The sequence below is a fragment of the Cariama cristata genome, unplaced genomic scaffold (genome assembly GCF_000690535.1).
Source record: "Cariama cristata isolate BGI_N322 unplaced genomic scaffold, ASM69053v1 Scaffold29080, whole genome shotgun sequence".
NCBI lineage: Eukaryota > Metazoa > Chordata > Aves > Cariamiformes > Cariamidae > Cariama > Cariama cristata.
The window spans coordinates 1-14,286 of record NW_009596783.1 but is presented as its reverse complement, the minus strand read 5'-3'; the positions used below and the strand labels follow the sequence as shown (position 1 = coordinate 14,286).

The 14,286-nt window shown below is 46.3% G+C and overlaps 1 protein-coding gene across 1 annotated transcript; it reads right to left on the bottom strand.

Annotated features, from left to right (window-relative positions):
• Positions 1–1,299: 1,299 nt before the first annotated feature.
• Positions 1,300–14,178, bottom strand: NCSTN (nicastrin; the record flags this gene model as incomplete). Its single annotated transcript, XM_009707498.1, has 16 exons — positions 1,300–1,998; positions 3,505–3,717; positions 4,015–4,166; positions 4,304–4,391; positions 4,911–5,006; positions 5,278–5,380; positions 6,605–6,774; positions 6,915–6,992; positions 7,179–7,283; positions 8,689–8,841; positions 9,666–9,775; positions 10,261–10,411; positions 10,600–10,745; positions 11,812–11,930; positions 12,470–12,593; positions 14,074–14,178. Coding segments are annotated over 16 exons (2,036 nt in total), but the record flags the coding sequence as incomplete, so codon positions are not given.
• Positions 14,179–14,286: the final 108 nt, after the last annotated feature.

Genomic DNA, 14,286 nt, shown 5'->3' with positions numbered 1-14,286 from the left:
GAATTTCCAAGCAGAAGCCTTTGGATCAGGGAGGGGGGAAAAAAAACCAAAAAGCCCAAACCCAAGCACAGAATCTAGATTTGAAAGACGGGAGAGAGCGCAGTACAGGAAGGATGCATTTTTAATTTGAAAAATCAAGAACCTTGTCTATATTGACCCAATTTGCTGATTAGCCATCACCGATCCCAACATCTCTCCACACAGCACTGCTCCACCACGAGTTAAGCATTTGCATTCTGATATGTAAAAAAATTTAATAAACTTACCTTAAGGGAATTCTTAATATAAACATATTCTACAAAATTCTCTGCCAGACCACATGCTGTCTTGAGGTCCTCTGTCTCACCCACAGTACTTTCATGCACAGATATAGTCTACTTGGATAATTTTGGGGAACTGATTTTGTTCTGACAAAGTTGGAATGAGTCCAAAGATTAGGAGTTAGAGGCTATGAAAATCCTTACTGTAAAGACAAGGTATCTCCACGTAAATCGAGGTATGAGTTTCTTCAGCATTGCTAGGAGAAATTAAATCGGGCACAGAAACATTGCTCCTCATACTTGGTGGAGTTTCCTGATACCAGGATGCATTAGCAAGTGGAAGAAGACTCCCTCAGGGTAGCACTGAGAGTACAAGCTCTGAATTACTTTAAAACGCCAGAGTGTACGCTTGGTTGAGGAAAGACTTAAAACACAATAAGCCCTCACTGTCCTCTAGGGAAGGGAAAGCGATGTCTGCTTTAGTGCTAGTCAGCTCTGATTTCTGGAATTAAATCCTCTTCACCTATTTTTGAGCTCCTCGCTTTGGACAACTGCACTATCGCACCTTTAAATCACGACTGCTGAAGAACAAGTGAATATTCATACAAAAGAAACAACCAGGAACATCCAAGTGCCTGGTCAGTCACAACTGCTAGCCCTGAGAGCCCAGTCTTGCTGGGCGCTAAGCAATAGCATCCAAGGAAACAAAGTGTGGGAGCACGCTCATTAAAAAACACGTTTATTATACCAGCACCTAGGGATCGACTGAGATCAAGATACCATCGTACAAAGCACTGTTTGGAGTGATCAGCCATCCCTGCCTTGGAGAGTTTACAGTCTAAACAACAGTCAGTTAATTCCCTGTCCTGTCTGAGGGCACAATGTCTTTTTGTCCAGCTGTAGAAAGAATTAAAAGTTTCAATGCGAGTCAAAAACCAAATCAGACAAATTCTCTTTCTCCTGAGACCAAAACATATTGCAACACCCAGCGGTTTTGGTCCTGTTGGCAGCAACTAAGACAAAACAGGCAATGGGTTAATTTGTAAGTTGAGATTTTTTTTAATTAAATGGAACTATTTATATATATATACAAAACCCAGAAAATATTGCACCATTAAAAAAAGGACATTGTACATCTAATCATCTGTTAAACACACCTTGCCCTCCTTGCATTGTAGTATAGACAGATTCACAGTAACTGTCAGACATTAACAGGCAACCTGCGCTGTCGGACACCATGGAAATCTGCTGGTCCACATACATCCCAGAGAAAATACCTTTACCCTTTCCACCCTTGCCTTCGTTTAGGGAACACATCCATCACATTGTCGTCTCAGTGGCATTCAGGACCAATCCTCTCAAGTTGCTCAGAAGTAAGGACAAATTAAAAAGAAAGGCTTTGGGAACTTCTCAGTCACAGTTTCTTTAGGGCTTGGTCGGCACGGTTTTCTGGGGAAGTCTCTTACGTTTTAGGGCTCAGTGCCCAGAACCCGAGCACAGAAACTCTGGAGAGAACCATTTGTGTCCCTATCCAGAGAAAGGGGCATTCCAGTGTAGTTTTATCTTTGACAATTGTAATCCAAGGGCTAAGACTTCTCAAGCCCTGAGAGCATCTTCAGTAAGCCACAGCCCCAGGGTCCCGCGGGATGCTAAAAAGTACATCCGCTTTGGCGTTGATAAAATAGGTGGCGAGGAGAGAGAAGATCAGAATGGCAATGCCCACAACCAAAGTGATTATCTAGGAAGGGATGAGAAACACTTAGCATTGTTGTTACAAACACAGACCTGCTGCACCTCACAGAATTTGCATTAAATGGGGGTCTCTGTCAGAAAGCTACAGAGACCAGCGCACTACTGAGGCACTGTGTATATAGAGATAAAAGATACTCCGAGGACCTCACAGCCTTAGACAAAAGTGACTGCCAGATAGGATCAGGTCAGCTTTCATTGTAGTTATCAACCGTGCACACAAAATGACGTTTAAGAAAAAAGGTAAGAGCGCTGTATGACAGATAAAGAACATACCGTGTTTCAGAATGGTCGACGCAGTTTGCAAAGACTTTTAGCAAGCATTTAACGTGACACTTTGGCTACTCCTGCATGAACTGTCACCTCCTCTGGCAAGGAGCCGTAAATGCCTTCAACAAGCACAGTTGCTGGCAGAACCAAATTTCCTCCTGCTCAGCACCTTTCCTGAAGTCTAAGTGACAGACAAGGCTAAGGCTTGGTTAGATTCCTTCCTGTCAAGCCTTCCCCTTGTGTGGCAGAACCGCCATTCCCCATCTCCCCTGGATATCTCAGAACAGTCCCCATACAGTGGCAAGACAGTCATGCGCCGCTACAACTCTCCCAGTGCCTTTTCTACTGGGTCAACACTTGTGGGATGGCTGGGCTCAAACTGTATCTCCAGGGCACCAGGATCTGCTGGGCTGTACCAGGCTGAGACACACAGGCAGGGGCATTGTGCTTGTCTGACAGTGTTAAAAAGGCCCAGTGGCACACAAATAAAATTGCTCAGACTTCAAATAATCATCCGAGAGATGCAACAATTGCCTGGGTTTGCATGGCTTGCTAGTAGCACATGATGATGACAGCGCTGCGCACTCCTGAGTCTGTCCTGACAGGGTATGATGTCATTAACAGCCAACCAGAGGGCATCAAGACAGGCAAGGTCCCAAAGTGACCATACACTTAACCCTTATTCTGCTGACACTTAAGCCACATCGCACCCAGCTCAGGGCTGCTTAAAATCTGAGACACTGAACCAACAGCAGCTTTTGTTTGTGCAAAGCTTATTTCTGTGCTGTCGAGAGGGGATTCAAACTGCAGGAAAGAAGATCTGTGATGCACATCAGGCAAAACACCTCAATAGCCACATTCGCTGGCTCAGCTCGGCTCCCTCTGCTTGGGGAAGGGGTTAAGACTCCTGTCACTTCTATCTTTTATACACAAAGCTCAGCCTGCTCATGGGACTCTTGATTATTCTGCACTGTCTCAGCCCCAGCAACTACATTATTAACCCAAAAATGGCTGGAGGCGGTAGGGTTATCGCCAGCAATGCATTCTTTGTTATCTCATTTTCAAGGATCAAAGCTTCGCTGGTCTTAACTGGGGAGCTCACACAGGATGATGGCAGAAGATCTTGTAACAAACTCTGAACTGTTTCTCCAGCTGTCAGGAGATGTTATTCAAAGCTAGCCACGTTTTGTTCTCTACCTTCTTTTTCAGACGTGTACAAACTCACCTCTAGCTCCTTGCTGGCTACCAGAAATATTCGGGCACGGATCTCTTTCCACCGACTCTCTGTCCATGTGGAGTACTCTGTAGATCCCCATTGCCTCAGCTCAAAGGCAGGAGAGAGTGCTTTGCTTAGGTGAACAGCTGACCGAACGCAGTAGGGGACTCGTGATGTTGAATTAGGGTCCAGGGAACCCTGCACCCAGGCATATTCGAACATCTGCAAAGAAAACAGGAGAGTAAGAGACAGCAAACGGCCACTAGCAAATAACCAGACTAACCCCTTGTTCTGGAACCTTATCAGTGTCTCTGGGGAGAAAGAGAGGAGCTTTACTGACTGTTCTCACTGTAAGGGGACCCTTTTGCCCATTCCTTCCTGCCCTTGGAGGGCGCTTCCCAGTTCTCCCACGTGTTACTACAAGCAATAGAAAGCATTCCTAACCAGTTGTCCTCAAAAGCAGAAACCAGTAAGTTGGACAGCAGATTTGTCCGTGCCTATCATCTAATGGATACTTACTTCTTTCTCGCTGTTGGGTATTTTTTCAGGGTTCAGGCACTCTTCCTTGGTGAAGTTAACAACAGTGCCGGTGAGGTTGGCCAAGACATACTGCACAAGGTAGGTAGTGTTCACAGGGCTGGAAACGGCGACGTAGTGTTGGGGAACATCACCTGGAACAGCGAGAGAAATGGGATGGGTGGGGAGATGGCCAGAAGCAGGCAATGTTACTACGGTGTTTTAGAAAGCTGCCAGGTAACATATGGGGTCAAACCCATCCCCTTGTCCTTCTTCCCTATGTTGCTCTTACCCAGAATTCCTTTTATGTCTGGCTTAATGATGGACTGAAACCAAGAATTGTTCGTTTTAATCAGAAACCCATACAGCATTCGAGAGACCTGGAAAGAGATGGAAATTGGTTTATACAAAGAGGAGAGAAAACAGCATCTTAACAGCTATACCTCTCAAGATTATTTGGCTGGCAGATGTTTCCCACTACAGAGGCCAAGAGTACAGCAAAGGAGAGACTGTATGTCACAACTGTATAGAATTCAGGACCGAGCTGTGAAAATTGGGTCTGATTCCAGCTCCACTGCCTCCTTAGCTGATCCCTGTGGCACACATTGCCATTTCACCTCAGCTTCCTCTTCTGCTTGGTGGGACAAGGATAAAGCAGCTCTGTTTTGCAGAGGGTTCGTGAACTCCCTGTCTGCCCTGAGATGGAGAGGCAAGGAACTAGAGAAGGGTGAAAGGTTTTTCATTCAGCTGTGATGGGGAAAGAGAGAAGGGAGGGGAGGCAAAGCCCTCATGGAGACAGACAGGACAGCATGCTGTGTAAACACATATAAACAGAGACAGAAGGGAAGTACGTGAGGGCTCATCAGAGATGCCAGGGACTCAATTCCATCTGCTCGTACCGTTTTTGGATCTGCCTGAATAGCAGAGGTGTTGTTGTCTCCCCCCGCAAGCTGGTAGAGAGCACGGGCGACCACTGTGGCAACTTCTGCCAGGGACTGCAAAGGAAGAGTGCTCTGTGTTAATCAAGATAGGCAGATCCAGCAAAACAAGGAGAGCAAGCCAGAATCTATATATCCATCAAAACACTTACATTGTGCTAGCATTCGAGCATTGCCTTTGTCACCGTACAAAGTACTCGCACCTTCTTTCTGCCCTTTTTGGAAACAGCTTTTCCCCCCTTCTCCCCACGACCCCGCTTCTATCTGCCCCCTCCCAAGGCCTCATCCACCCCAGATAGAGTCGCTAAAGAAAATGCAAAGTAGGAACCTTGGCTGTGTCTGTGACATACTCCAAGGTCTCCTCAGGGCTAAGCCCCTCAGGGTATTGCATCCGGATGTTCTCTGGAGTGTCATACATGCTCTGGTAGTATCTGAAAAGAAGAAAGCAAACAGAGGTTGGGGAGGGGCAGAAAGAAACCACAGGGCATGGAATTCAATTCAGAGTGTGCCTAAAGCAAACAGTGGGAGCAGTCTCCTGGGAGCAGAGATACAGCCCTGCCAAAGCACTGCCCTGCCACACGTTCCTTAAACCATTTAATGAGGCTTTATAATTAACTTGGCCCTTCCACAGCTTCTCCCATCTGAGGATCTCCAAGCAATTTACAAGCTGTGATTAGCTTTCAGGTGGGCAACAGCCCAATCTATTAAATGGGTAGGGAAACTGAGGCAAGGACAACCCATGCAGAAGGTCTCCCGGGAAGAGGGCTTTTGATGCAAGTCATGCCAGTGGATTTTATTAATGCCTCCTCTTAAAGGTGGTGAGGAATTCCAAGTGAACTCTGTGAGAGATTTACACCAAGGCGTCTGCAGCACATGCAGGTGAAGTGGGAATTGGGCTGAAAGCTCCCTGCACAGTCCATGCACCTGACATTCCCAGCCAACCTGGGACTGATCCCTCCAGTCTAAAGACGGGTCATGCAGCAGCGAGCTGCGCTTTCCTCTACCCTGACTCTTCTTACCCCTTTAGAGCAGTGCAGATTTAGAGGCGAAAGATAAGCTACTTCCCCCTGATTGCTACAGAGATTCTTAGAAACAGCACAGAAGGATAGGAGAGGAAGGAAAAGAGACAATTTGAAGAGTTTAGGGAAGAGGGGAGAGGCACATGTCTGTCCTCTACCCCACATTTCCACTCCAAAGCTGAAGAGGAGCAGGGGATCCCCAAGGAACACGCTGTAGTAGGGTCATGTGGGGTGAATGAAAATGCCCTTTCCAACGCCTGGGGCTTTCTGCCATCACAAATGGAAAACTATATTAGAAAAAAAAAAAGGCAGGAAAAAAAAAAGGCAGCTAGCTTCTGGAAGAACAGATGAGGCTTAGGCACGCTCAGTTGCCATTTGCTCACCTCTGGCTTCCGGCCAGCTGTGGGGAACATTTTCTGTACAAAACTGGATTTCTTTCGGTTGTCAGAATAATTATGTTGCGCTTGTTCAATTCTATGGCACATGTTTGCTTCTCTGCTCCCCCCGGACCGCCGCTTTACATGTATGTTAGGCAGCACACCCCTGGCAGAGGCGTTGAGGAGCTCAGATGCCCTCTGCCGGCTCCGCTGCCTTTGGCCGTGGGCCAGCCTGTGCCCATCCACCCTGGAGATGTACCTGTTCTCGAAAGCAGTCCTGTGGTCAGTTAGGACCACTCCAGGGATGTGCCGGGCCCGAAGGAAGCGCTGGAAGGAAGATGGGGGAAGAGGCTGCGAATATCCAGCTTCCTGCAAAGTCAGATTTGCTCCCAAGCTGCTGTTCCTCAGAATATCTAGCAAGTTTCTAACCTGAAAGAAAACAGCACTGTTCCACTATTCTTTTGGATGTGTAATTTCTCTGGAAAAGTGAACATCCTGATCATCTGCAGCATGCTCAAGATCCCGCAGCATTCTGATTAGATGAACAACTACAGATTGCTTTCTATTACCTGCACTTCAACAGATTCATTCATCCGCGAGACTGGGTCTGTATGCATCCATAGAATCGAGTCATTCCTTAGAGCCACCTTCAAGAAAAAAGAAAAACCACCATAAGTACATGAGTGGACATCACTGAGTCTTGTAGAGCAGGGAAATCCAGTCCAAGGAAAAAAAAAAAAAAATCAAAAACAGTGAAAGGCTGGCTCGAAAAATCACAGTTAAATTATCATGGAAAAATGGGGAATAAAAAGGTCCCCTAACTTATCCCCCACCTGATTCAACTCCACAAATGAATGAATGTTGTCCAAGCGGACAGGAAACTTGTCTTTTTCCATATCATACACCATTCGTGAACTGCCAATGTAATCAAAAGTCTCCTGCAACAGAAAAAAAAATAAAATCATACGTGAATCCCATATGGATAGCTGTCTGGCCCAACCAACAGCAGTATTTCAGAGGCTGAGGTGGACCAAACCCAAGAGTTCAAGGGCCAACTACTGCACCATGTATTTCTGAAGGTTCACATAGCCTGGCACACACCAAAAGACCAGAGTAAATACTACATCGTGCCTGGCTCCAAGGACAATGGTATTATAGGAAGGGATGGAGCAAAGGACAAAAAGGAAAGCAAAGAGCAAAAAAACAGGGGACAGCTCTTGAATTCCACAAGCAAGAACGGCATGGAGGCAAAGTCAGACTTAAGTGAGCACCGATATCTAGCAAGATACCATTACTGTGAGTAAAGGCAGAGAGACATTAATACAGCCTTTACTCTGGCGTAAGTCATCCTCTTTGTTTTCTGGTAAGGAAGACAGCAAGGCAGCGAAAAGGGCAATTCTCCATTCCAGGAATTGAACATACGAAGCCTTCCTGACAGGAGGGGTGTCTGTTTCCCTGGAAAAAAGGGAGGGAAGGCTAGATGACAGATACGAGTTTGTCAAGGGAGCTGCAGGAAGCTGAGCATTGCCTGGGGGAGCATAGGTGCTCCCAAGAAGAGAATCCCCTCGACAAACAAGAGCAACGAAGTCAGCCAGCTACCAGACTTCTCCCTTGACTAATTTACAGCCAAGTCTTATCACTCCTCCTACATCCTGGGAGCACGACAGGGAATGTCCGCTCTGTAGTGCTGTATGCCTGTCTCCCCCAGGGAAACTCTGATGAGGGATATATGCGCCAAGGAGGGCGAATGAAGGGAATCGCACGGCCACAGCATGGGGCTGTGGGAGCCAGTTCCACAAAGCTGCACAAAAGAAGCCATCAATGTAGATGCCTTGAGGGGAACATCAGCTGTTGGCCATCAGTCCCTCCTCCACAGGCTTGTTCTGCTTTTCCACAGCTGCCAACTCCAGTGCTAGGCTCTCAGAAATGAGCTACATTTCACTGCTGTCAACATATATATTTTTAATCTAGCCTCTTCTGGGCTTCATTTCAGAATTTAAAGCCTGGCCATTGCAGTTCGTCCTGAACAGGGGCGAGGCATACAACAGACATACAGACAGGCACACTGGGAGGGGACAGGAATGAAAGCAAAGGTTGAGTTGTTCATCCAGAATGAACCGTGGGGCAGAATATGGGTTGCCCCAGTGGAAGCTCCATCTGCCGTTGTTATCCCAGTGCAATTAAGATCCTGTTCTCACTACGGGAGCAGAGAGAAGCATGGTGTGGGGATGCAGACAAATGATTCCGCACAAAGAGTAGGGAAAAAGTTCATTTGCAGGGAGCCAAGGGCTGATTTGCTATCTTAGAACAAGCCAAATGACGGAGCGATGCCGCTGCTCTTACCCCTTGGAAGAAGGTGAACATTATATTCCTTTGCAGCAAATGAACATCTGACACTTTATGAAGGGCTTCAGCAGCAGCCAAGTGGGTCACAAAAGAAGAGACAGCACTCTCTGCCCCAGGTGCAATGTTCCAGAAGAAGGAATGGCTGTCAATCTGTAAGCATGAACGAGAGGTCTAAGAAATGCGCACACAGACAGAGAAATATTGTATTGGGAAAGCAAACCTATCACCTCTCTCCTATCCCACTCACTCTGCTGACAAGGGAAGAAGCAAAGCACCCTGCCTAATGAAACTTAAAATACCAATTGCATTGCTGTGGCAGCCCAGAGGCCTCAGAGCCCTGTCACCACCACCCCTCAGCCCTGATCTAAAAACTAAAATTATCAAGTGTGCCATAATTTTAATGCTAGCATCACTGTTCAGCATAAGGCTCTGAGACCGCAACAAAATGCAGTTTGGAACTTGCAACTCTGGGGGGTGTAAAGTGACTGTAAACCAGACTGATAGATGGGAAAGTGAACTTCTTCCTCAGCCCTGACGCTGACTCACTGCTTCACACACAACAAAAATCTCAATGTGATTCAGTCTCTCCCCCCAAAAAATACAGAGGAGCCAACCATGCTGTCTCCTTCTCTGCAATACCTTTTAAGGATGTAAAATATCTAGGAAAGCATAACAGACATGCTAACTATTTCTACTTGCCTGGTTCCATCGGTGAAGAAAACGCTAAAAACAGTCTCACATAACAAGAGAGAAAGAAATAAAATGCAGATATCCTTATATGGAAACAATAGGTAAACCCACCAACTAAAAGGCTCGTACTTGCAGAAACGCAATAGCCAGTCAGATCTAAAAGGTTTGGAACATAGGAAGAAATGAAAATATATGAGAAGTATATTCCCATGAGACTCGAAGTCCACGTCTTCCCAGAATCCTTCCAGTCCATGCTCTACAAAACAAGATTAAGAGGTACCTACTCGTGTAGCGACAATAACAACTTCCTTCTCAGGATCGACTTTTCCAGAAGAATTGATAGGTTGCAAGGTGCTCCACACATTGTAATCAAGAAGAGGATCACATACAACCTCTAGGAAGCAGAAAAAAAGTTGCTTGAGTTGAGACCACAGCAGTGACAAGTGAGAAATGAGCTTTCTGGTCAGCTGTAGCCCATCAGTGGTTCCATCAGATGAGCAAACTTCTGCTCTGCAGAGGTGAAGTCCTGGCCCCAGGAAAGTCACTGGCAAAACATTCACCAGGACTAGGATTTCAGTTCATGTACACACACAGACTAATGGAGCAGTGATCTCGGAGCCATTCTCAATGATCTATGTAGCAGGTATTAGGTGCCTTTCTCAGCCAGCGTCTCTTCTACATATTATTTTCTCAACTAATGACAAACATAGCCCAAAATTCCTTACCACTTCAATAGCGTATTTTGAAAAGGCTCAGTTGGCAAGCAAGCCTTTAGGGATAAACCCTAAAATTTTCTTTCTTTCGCACAACTGTATTCCACTGGGATTTTTACCGCCAGCCTTATCCCGCATCATGACAAGGAAAGAGAAATCTGCTCACCCGGGTTAATGCTGAAGGTGCTTTGGAGGGAGCTGCGCCTCATGCAGGTAACAGTGCTGGTGACAGCATGCATGTGGGAAAAAAGCTGCATGGCACAGAGAGGGTACTCAGGGCCAGAACCATCACGAGGGACGTTATGGTCTTGATAACACTGGATGGAAATAAAAGTCAGTACAAAACTTAGCCTTTCTGTAATAGCATTGTGTACTGCATATAAAATTGGACTATGTATTTTTACTGCAGATTTTAGCATCTAAGCTGAGAGAAGACAAAACTTCTGCCCCCTTTCCTGAACCATGCAGCAGTTCCCCTCTCCTACTTGTTGAGGAAGTGCAATACCTGCTTAATAACTTGCGTCTCATTGGCATCTTCAAGGAGAAAAATAGGGAAGTCAAAATCCTCGTACGAAAGCCCACTCCCCACAGGATTCCACACAGTCTTATTGCAGTGTGCAAACTGAGGGCCATAATCTTTGGAATAGACACCTGGAAACAGAAAGAAATAGGCAAATCTGAGCCTGCAAGAGAATAACAGACTGCTGGAGAGGTAGGGCCTGCTGAGAAAATAGCAGCAAATACAGAACGAGCACCATTACGGACTGAGGAACCAGCTGACAAAAGCTTGGAGAGATGGAGTTGGTCACTGCATGTGGCAGAGTGGCAGAGACAGAGTGCTGTGCCATGCAGAGAGAATGAGAAACATGCATGCTCAAAGCCATCACGTGCCAGGAGGCTGGCATGAGCTCTCAGCGAGCATTTATCACACGCTGAGAGAGTGGAGGCGGCACACAGAGAAACATTATACTTCAAAAGGAGGAACATACAAACCCACATTTTCTGAGCTCATCATGTGCTGGAAGTACCCCTAAGGCATCCATGATGCGCCAATCGTTTTAACACCTCGATACCATGCAAACAGCACGAAGGCAGAGACGCAACAAATGCCAGCACACCAAACTCATTTCGGGAATGTACATGGCATCTTTCACAGCAAAAAGCTTTGTGTAAACTACAGAAGGTGTAGCAACTTCTCCCCTCAAAGTGCAATACAGTAAATTTGCTGCGTGAAAAAATAGTGAAATGAAAACCTAACTGAAACCTCGGGGAGAATTCAAGGAGGCAGAACGTAATTTTAAAAAGTAGCGACTAGCCCAGACAAAGAGGTTAACGCGTGCTCCACTCAATCTATGCAAACACAAGATGCTTTAATGACCACGTGTGGACAAAGTACAAGTTTCACAGGTTAAAGAAAAAGAGGTTACAACCACCCTTGGTCAGGTTTACCACTTTAGCGACTTAATGCTCTTTTAGTCAGCTTATCTAAGAGTCTTCCTCTAAACACCTGCCCCAAATCCTGTTGAGAAATGATGAGATTCCAGCTCTGACCAACTACTTTGAAAGAACATATTGAGCCTGTTCTCTTAAACACCATTTTGACATTAAAAAGTAGCTGCAAAATCAGCCACTCTTGGCACTTCTCTCTTTGACCATGCAACGTAAAGGCACCATTTCTCTTCCTCCCGACAAAGATAAAGACTTAACATTTCCTTACCAAACCCATCATTGGGGCACTTCAATCCAGGAGAGAATCCCTGGGGAGGGCTAGGTTTGGCAATGGCCACAGCAAGCCCTGACACTCGTGAGGTTCCCGTCAGCTGCAGCATTACCCTCCTGGAAGAGAGAAAATATGACTGAAATGATGAATTTGTTAATGAAAAGTTATAATCCAAGACATGCCAATGCTGACGTATTATAGTTGAGCACATGATGATGCTTTTGATCAAAACAACCAACACATGATGCTTTTGATCAAAATAACCAACACATCCCTTTATCTTCTCAGAACCACTTAAGATTATGCACACAGCAACAGGCAGAAAACTTCAGCCACTTCTTTCCTGCTCCACCCAGTAAGAGATGGACCAATCTCAATCACGATTTTTAATGAACTTTAGTGATGAACATGGTGTGAAGATTTCTGCAGAGCAGAGTTCTTCTAACAGCAAAACAGTCCATTTAAGAAGAAATAAATTCAGGCACTAAACCGCAGTAAACCCACAAATGTTTCAATCTCGCTATACTTCAGTGCAGTCAGGGCTGCTTCCGCCATCTGTCACTTGAAAAATTACATTTTCAGCATAGATTAGGGACCCATATTGGTCTTCTGGGCTCCAGTCACCCAGGGAAGATAAAAACTGACGACGACTGACCTGTTGAAGAGGTTCCCATCTAGCAGTATCATGTAGGGTGGGTGTGGGCCATCAGCAAGCACCCAGTTCAGGTCCTCTTCCTTCTCAACCACATGGATCACCCCCGTGTCTCCGCTAATGGAGGCTGTGGAAAGACAGTGTGCTGCCCTTCATGTTTCACAGTGATCTACTTCATTCATACCCGCAAAACCACCCTGGAATAGCAGGGCAGTACGCTACTAAGGGCTTTAGGGAAGAACAGCCCGTGAGATTAGAGGGCTGGAGGAAACAATTTAGTGAAGCAGCACCATTTAGCTACAGCAGGACAGAAAAAGGAACAGTGGCTTTTAATATGGGGAAAAAAAAGCTGAACAGATTAGATTAAGAAATAGGTACTCATGCTTTGAAAGCATCTTTTACTTAAGCACATCAAAGCACTTAAGGACCTTCAGCTAACTAAGCACTATGAGTCTCCTGTGACTGAAGAGAATAAGGAAGGATAGGAGGAAACTGAGGCCCTGCGACAGAGACACACTCGGAGGAGACAGCACCTGCCTCAAGGACCACAGTCACAGAAGCAGTTTAGTGCTGCCTCTCAGCAAAGAGTCAAGATTGCAAATTTAGAAACTGAGAGCTCAAAGATAGCTCAGCATGAGGCCCGAAGGAGCACAAGCTTGTGACAGCAAAGGGAATTAGCAAGAAAGGAGGTCCACTGCTTGTCATTCCATCCCATCCCAAAGAAAACAGATGATGGACAAAGCACTCTCATAAGAAGATACTGATAAAAACAAGCACTTTGTCAAGCCGCACAGTTAGTAACTGCTGTCATTGTTGGAAACTGCCTGTGACCAGGAAGGCAGGACTGCTTACGGCTGTCTGCCCGAACACTAGGCTCACACAGAATGTGGACAAGGAGGCAGAGAACCTTGTACCCTTGGTTCTCCGAGAGAGACCAAGTGCAGCTGTGCTGCCCTGTAGTGGCAGCTGACAACTTCTGCTGCAGGGCGTGGCTCGCTGTGGAAGCAAAACTGAATTGGAAAAGAGCAAAACACTGACTCACACTAACTTCAGCCAGGAATATTGCTTGAATAGGGTTCCCTTATCTATCTTTTAACAGTCACGCAGTCCTGCCTTCCCCATTTCAATATGACAAAAAAACCTTGCAAAGTTAACAAGCACTGCACAAGCAGCTCAGCCAAACCCTCCACTCCCTTCAGACGTCACCTTCTCACTTCTTCACTCTTTGCTCCCTTTCTCTTGTACCTTTTTAACCCCTAATGCATTCTGCAGTGCTCACAGCTTTTCCTCGTACCCCTAGAAGCTGTGGCTTGGTTTTGTCCCATGCGTACACTGACCGCACAAACTCAAAATGCTGCTCTCTGCCTTGGCAGGGATTTTCAAGGTCTGCAGGAACAGAGTCTTTCTAAGGTCTCCACCTCTCAATTTAGCAGAAACAGGTTAGCATACTTGGCATTACTAGCACAGGACTGGAAAAGAAGGAAACAGCACTGACAACAAGAGCAATACTGATGTTGGCAAGTCCAACAGCAGAGCTGCATTACACCCCATCACCCACGGCCTGATCATCCCAAGGAGCAGCTCTGGGGCCCTGCAGCTGTACTCACACTGGCAGCCGATCTGGTGGGTGGCATTCAGGAGGCGAACGCACGGTGCTGTTTTGTTCAGGGGGATGTAGATCTTCCTCTCAACAGAGTTCCCCTGGCAGGAGCCTGGAGAGAAGACGCAGCCCCACCTCAGAAAAGGACAACCAGGGGCTCCTCGCATCTCTAAAGGCTCTCCCCGACTCGGGGGGCGGAAAGACGAGCCCCTCCCCAGCT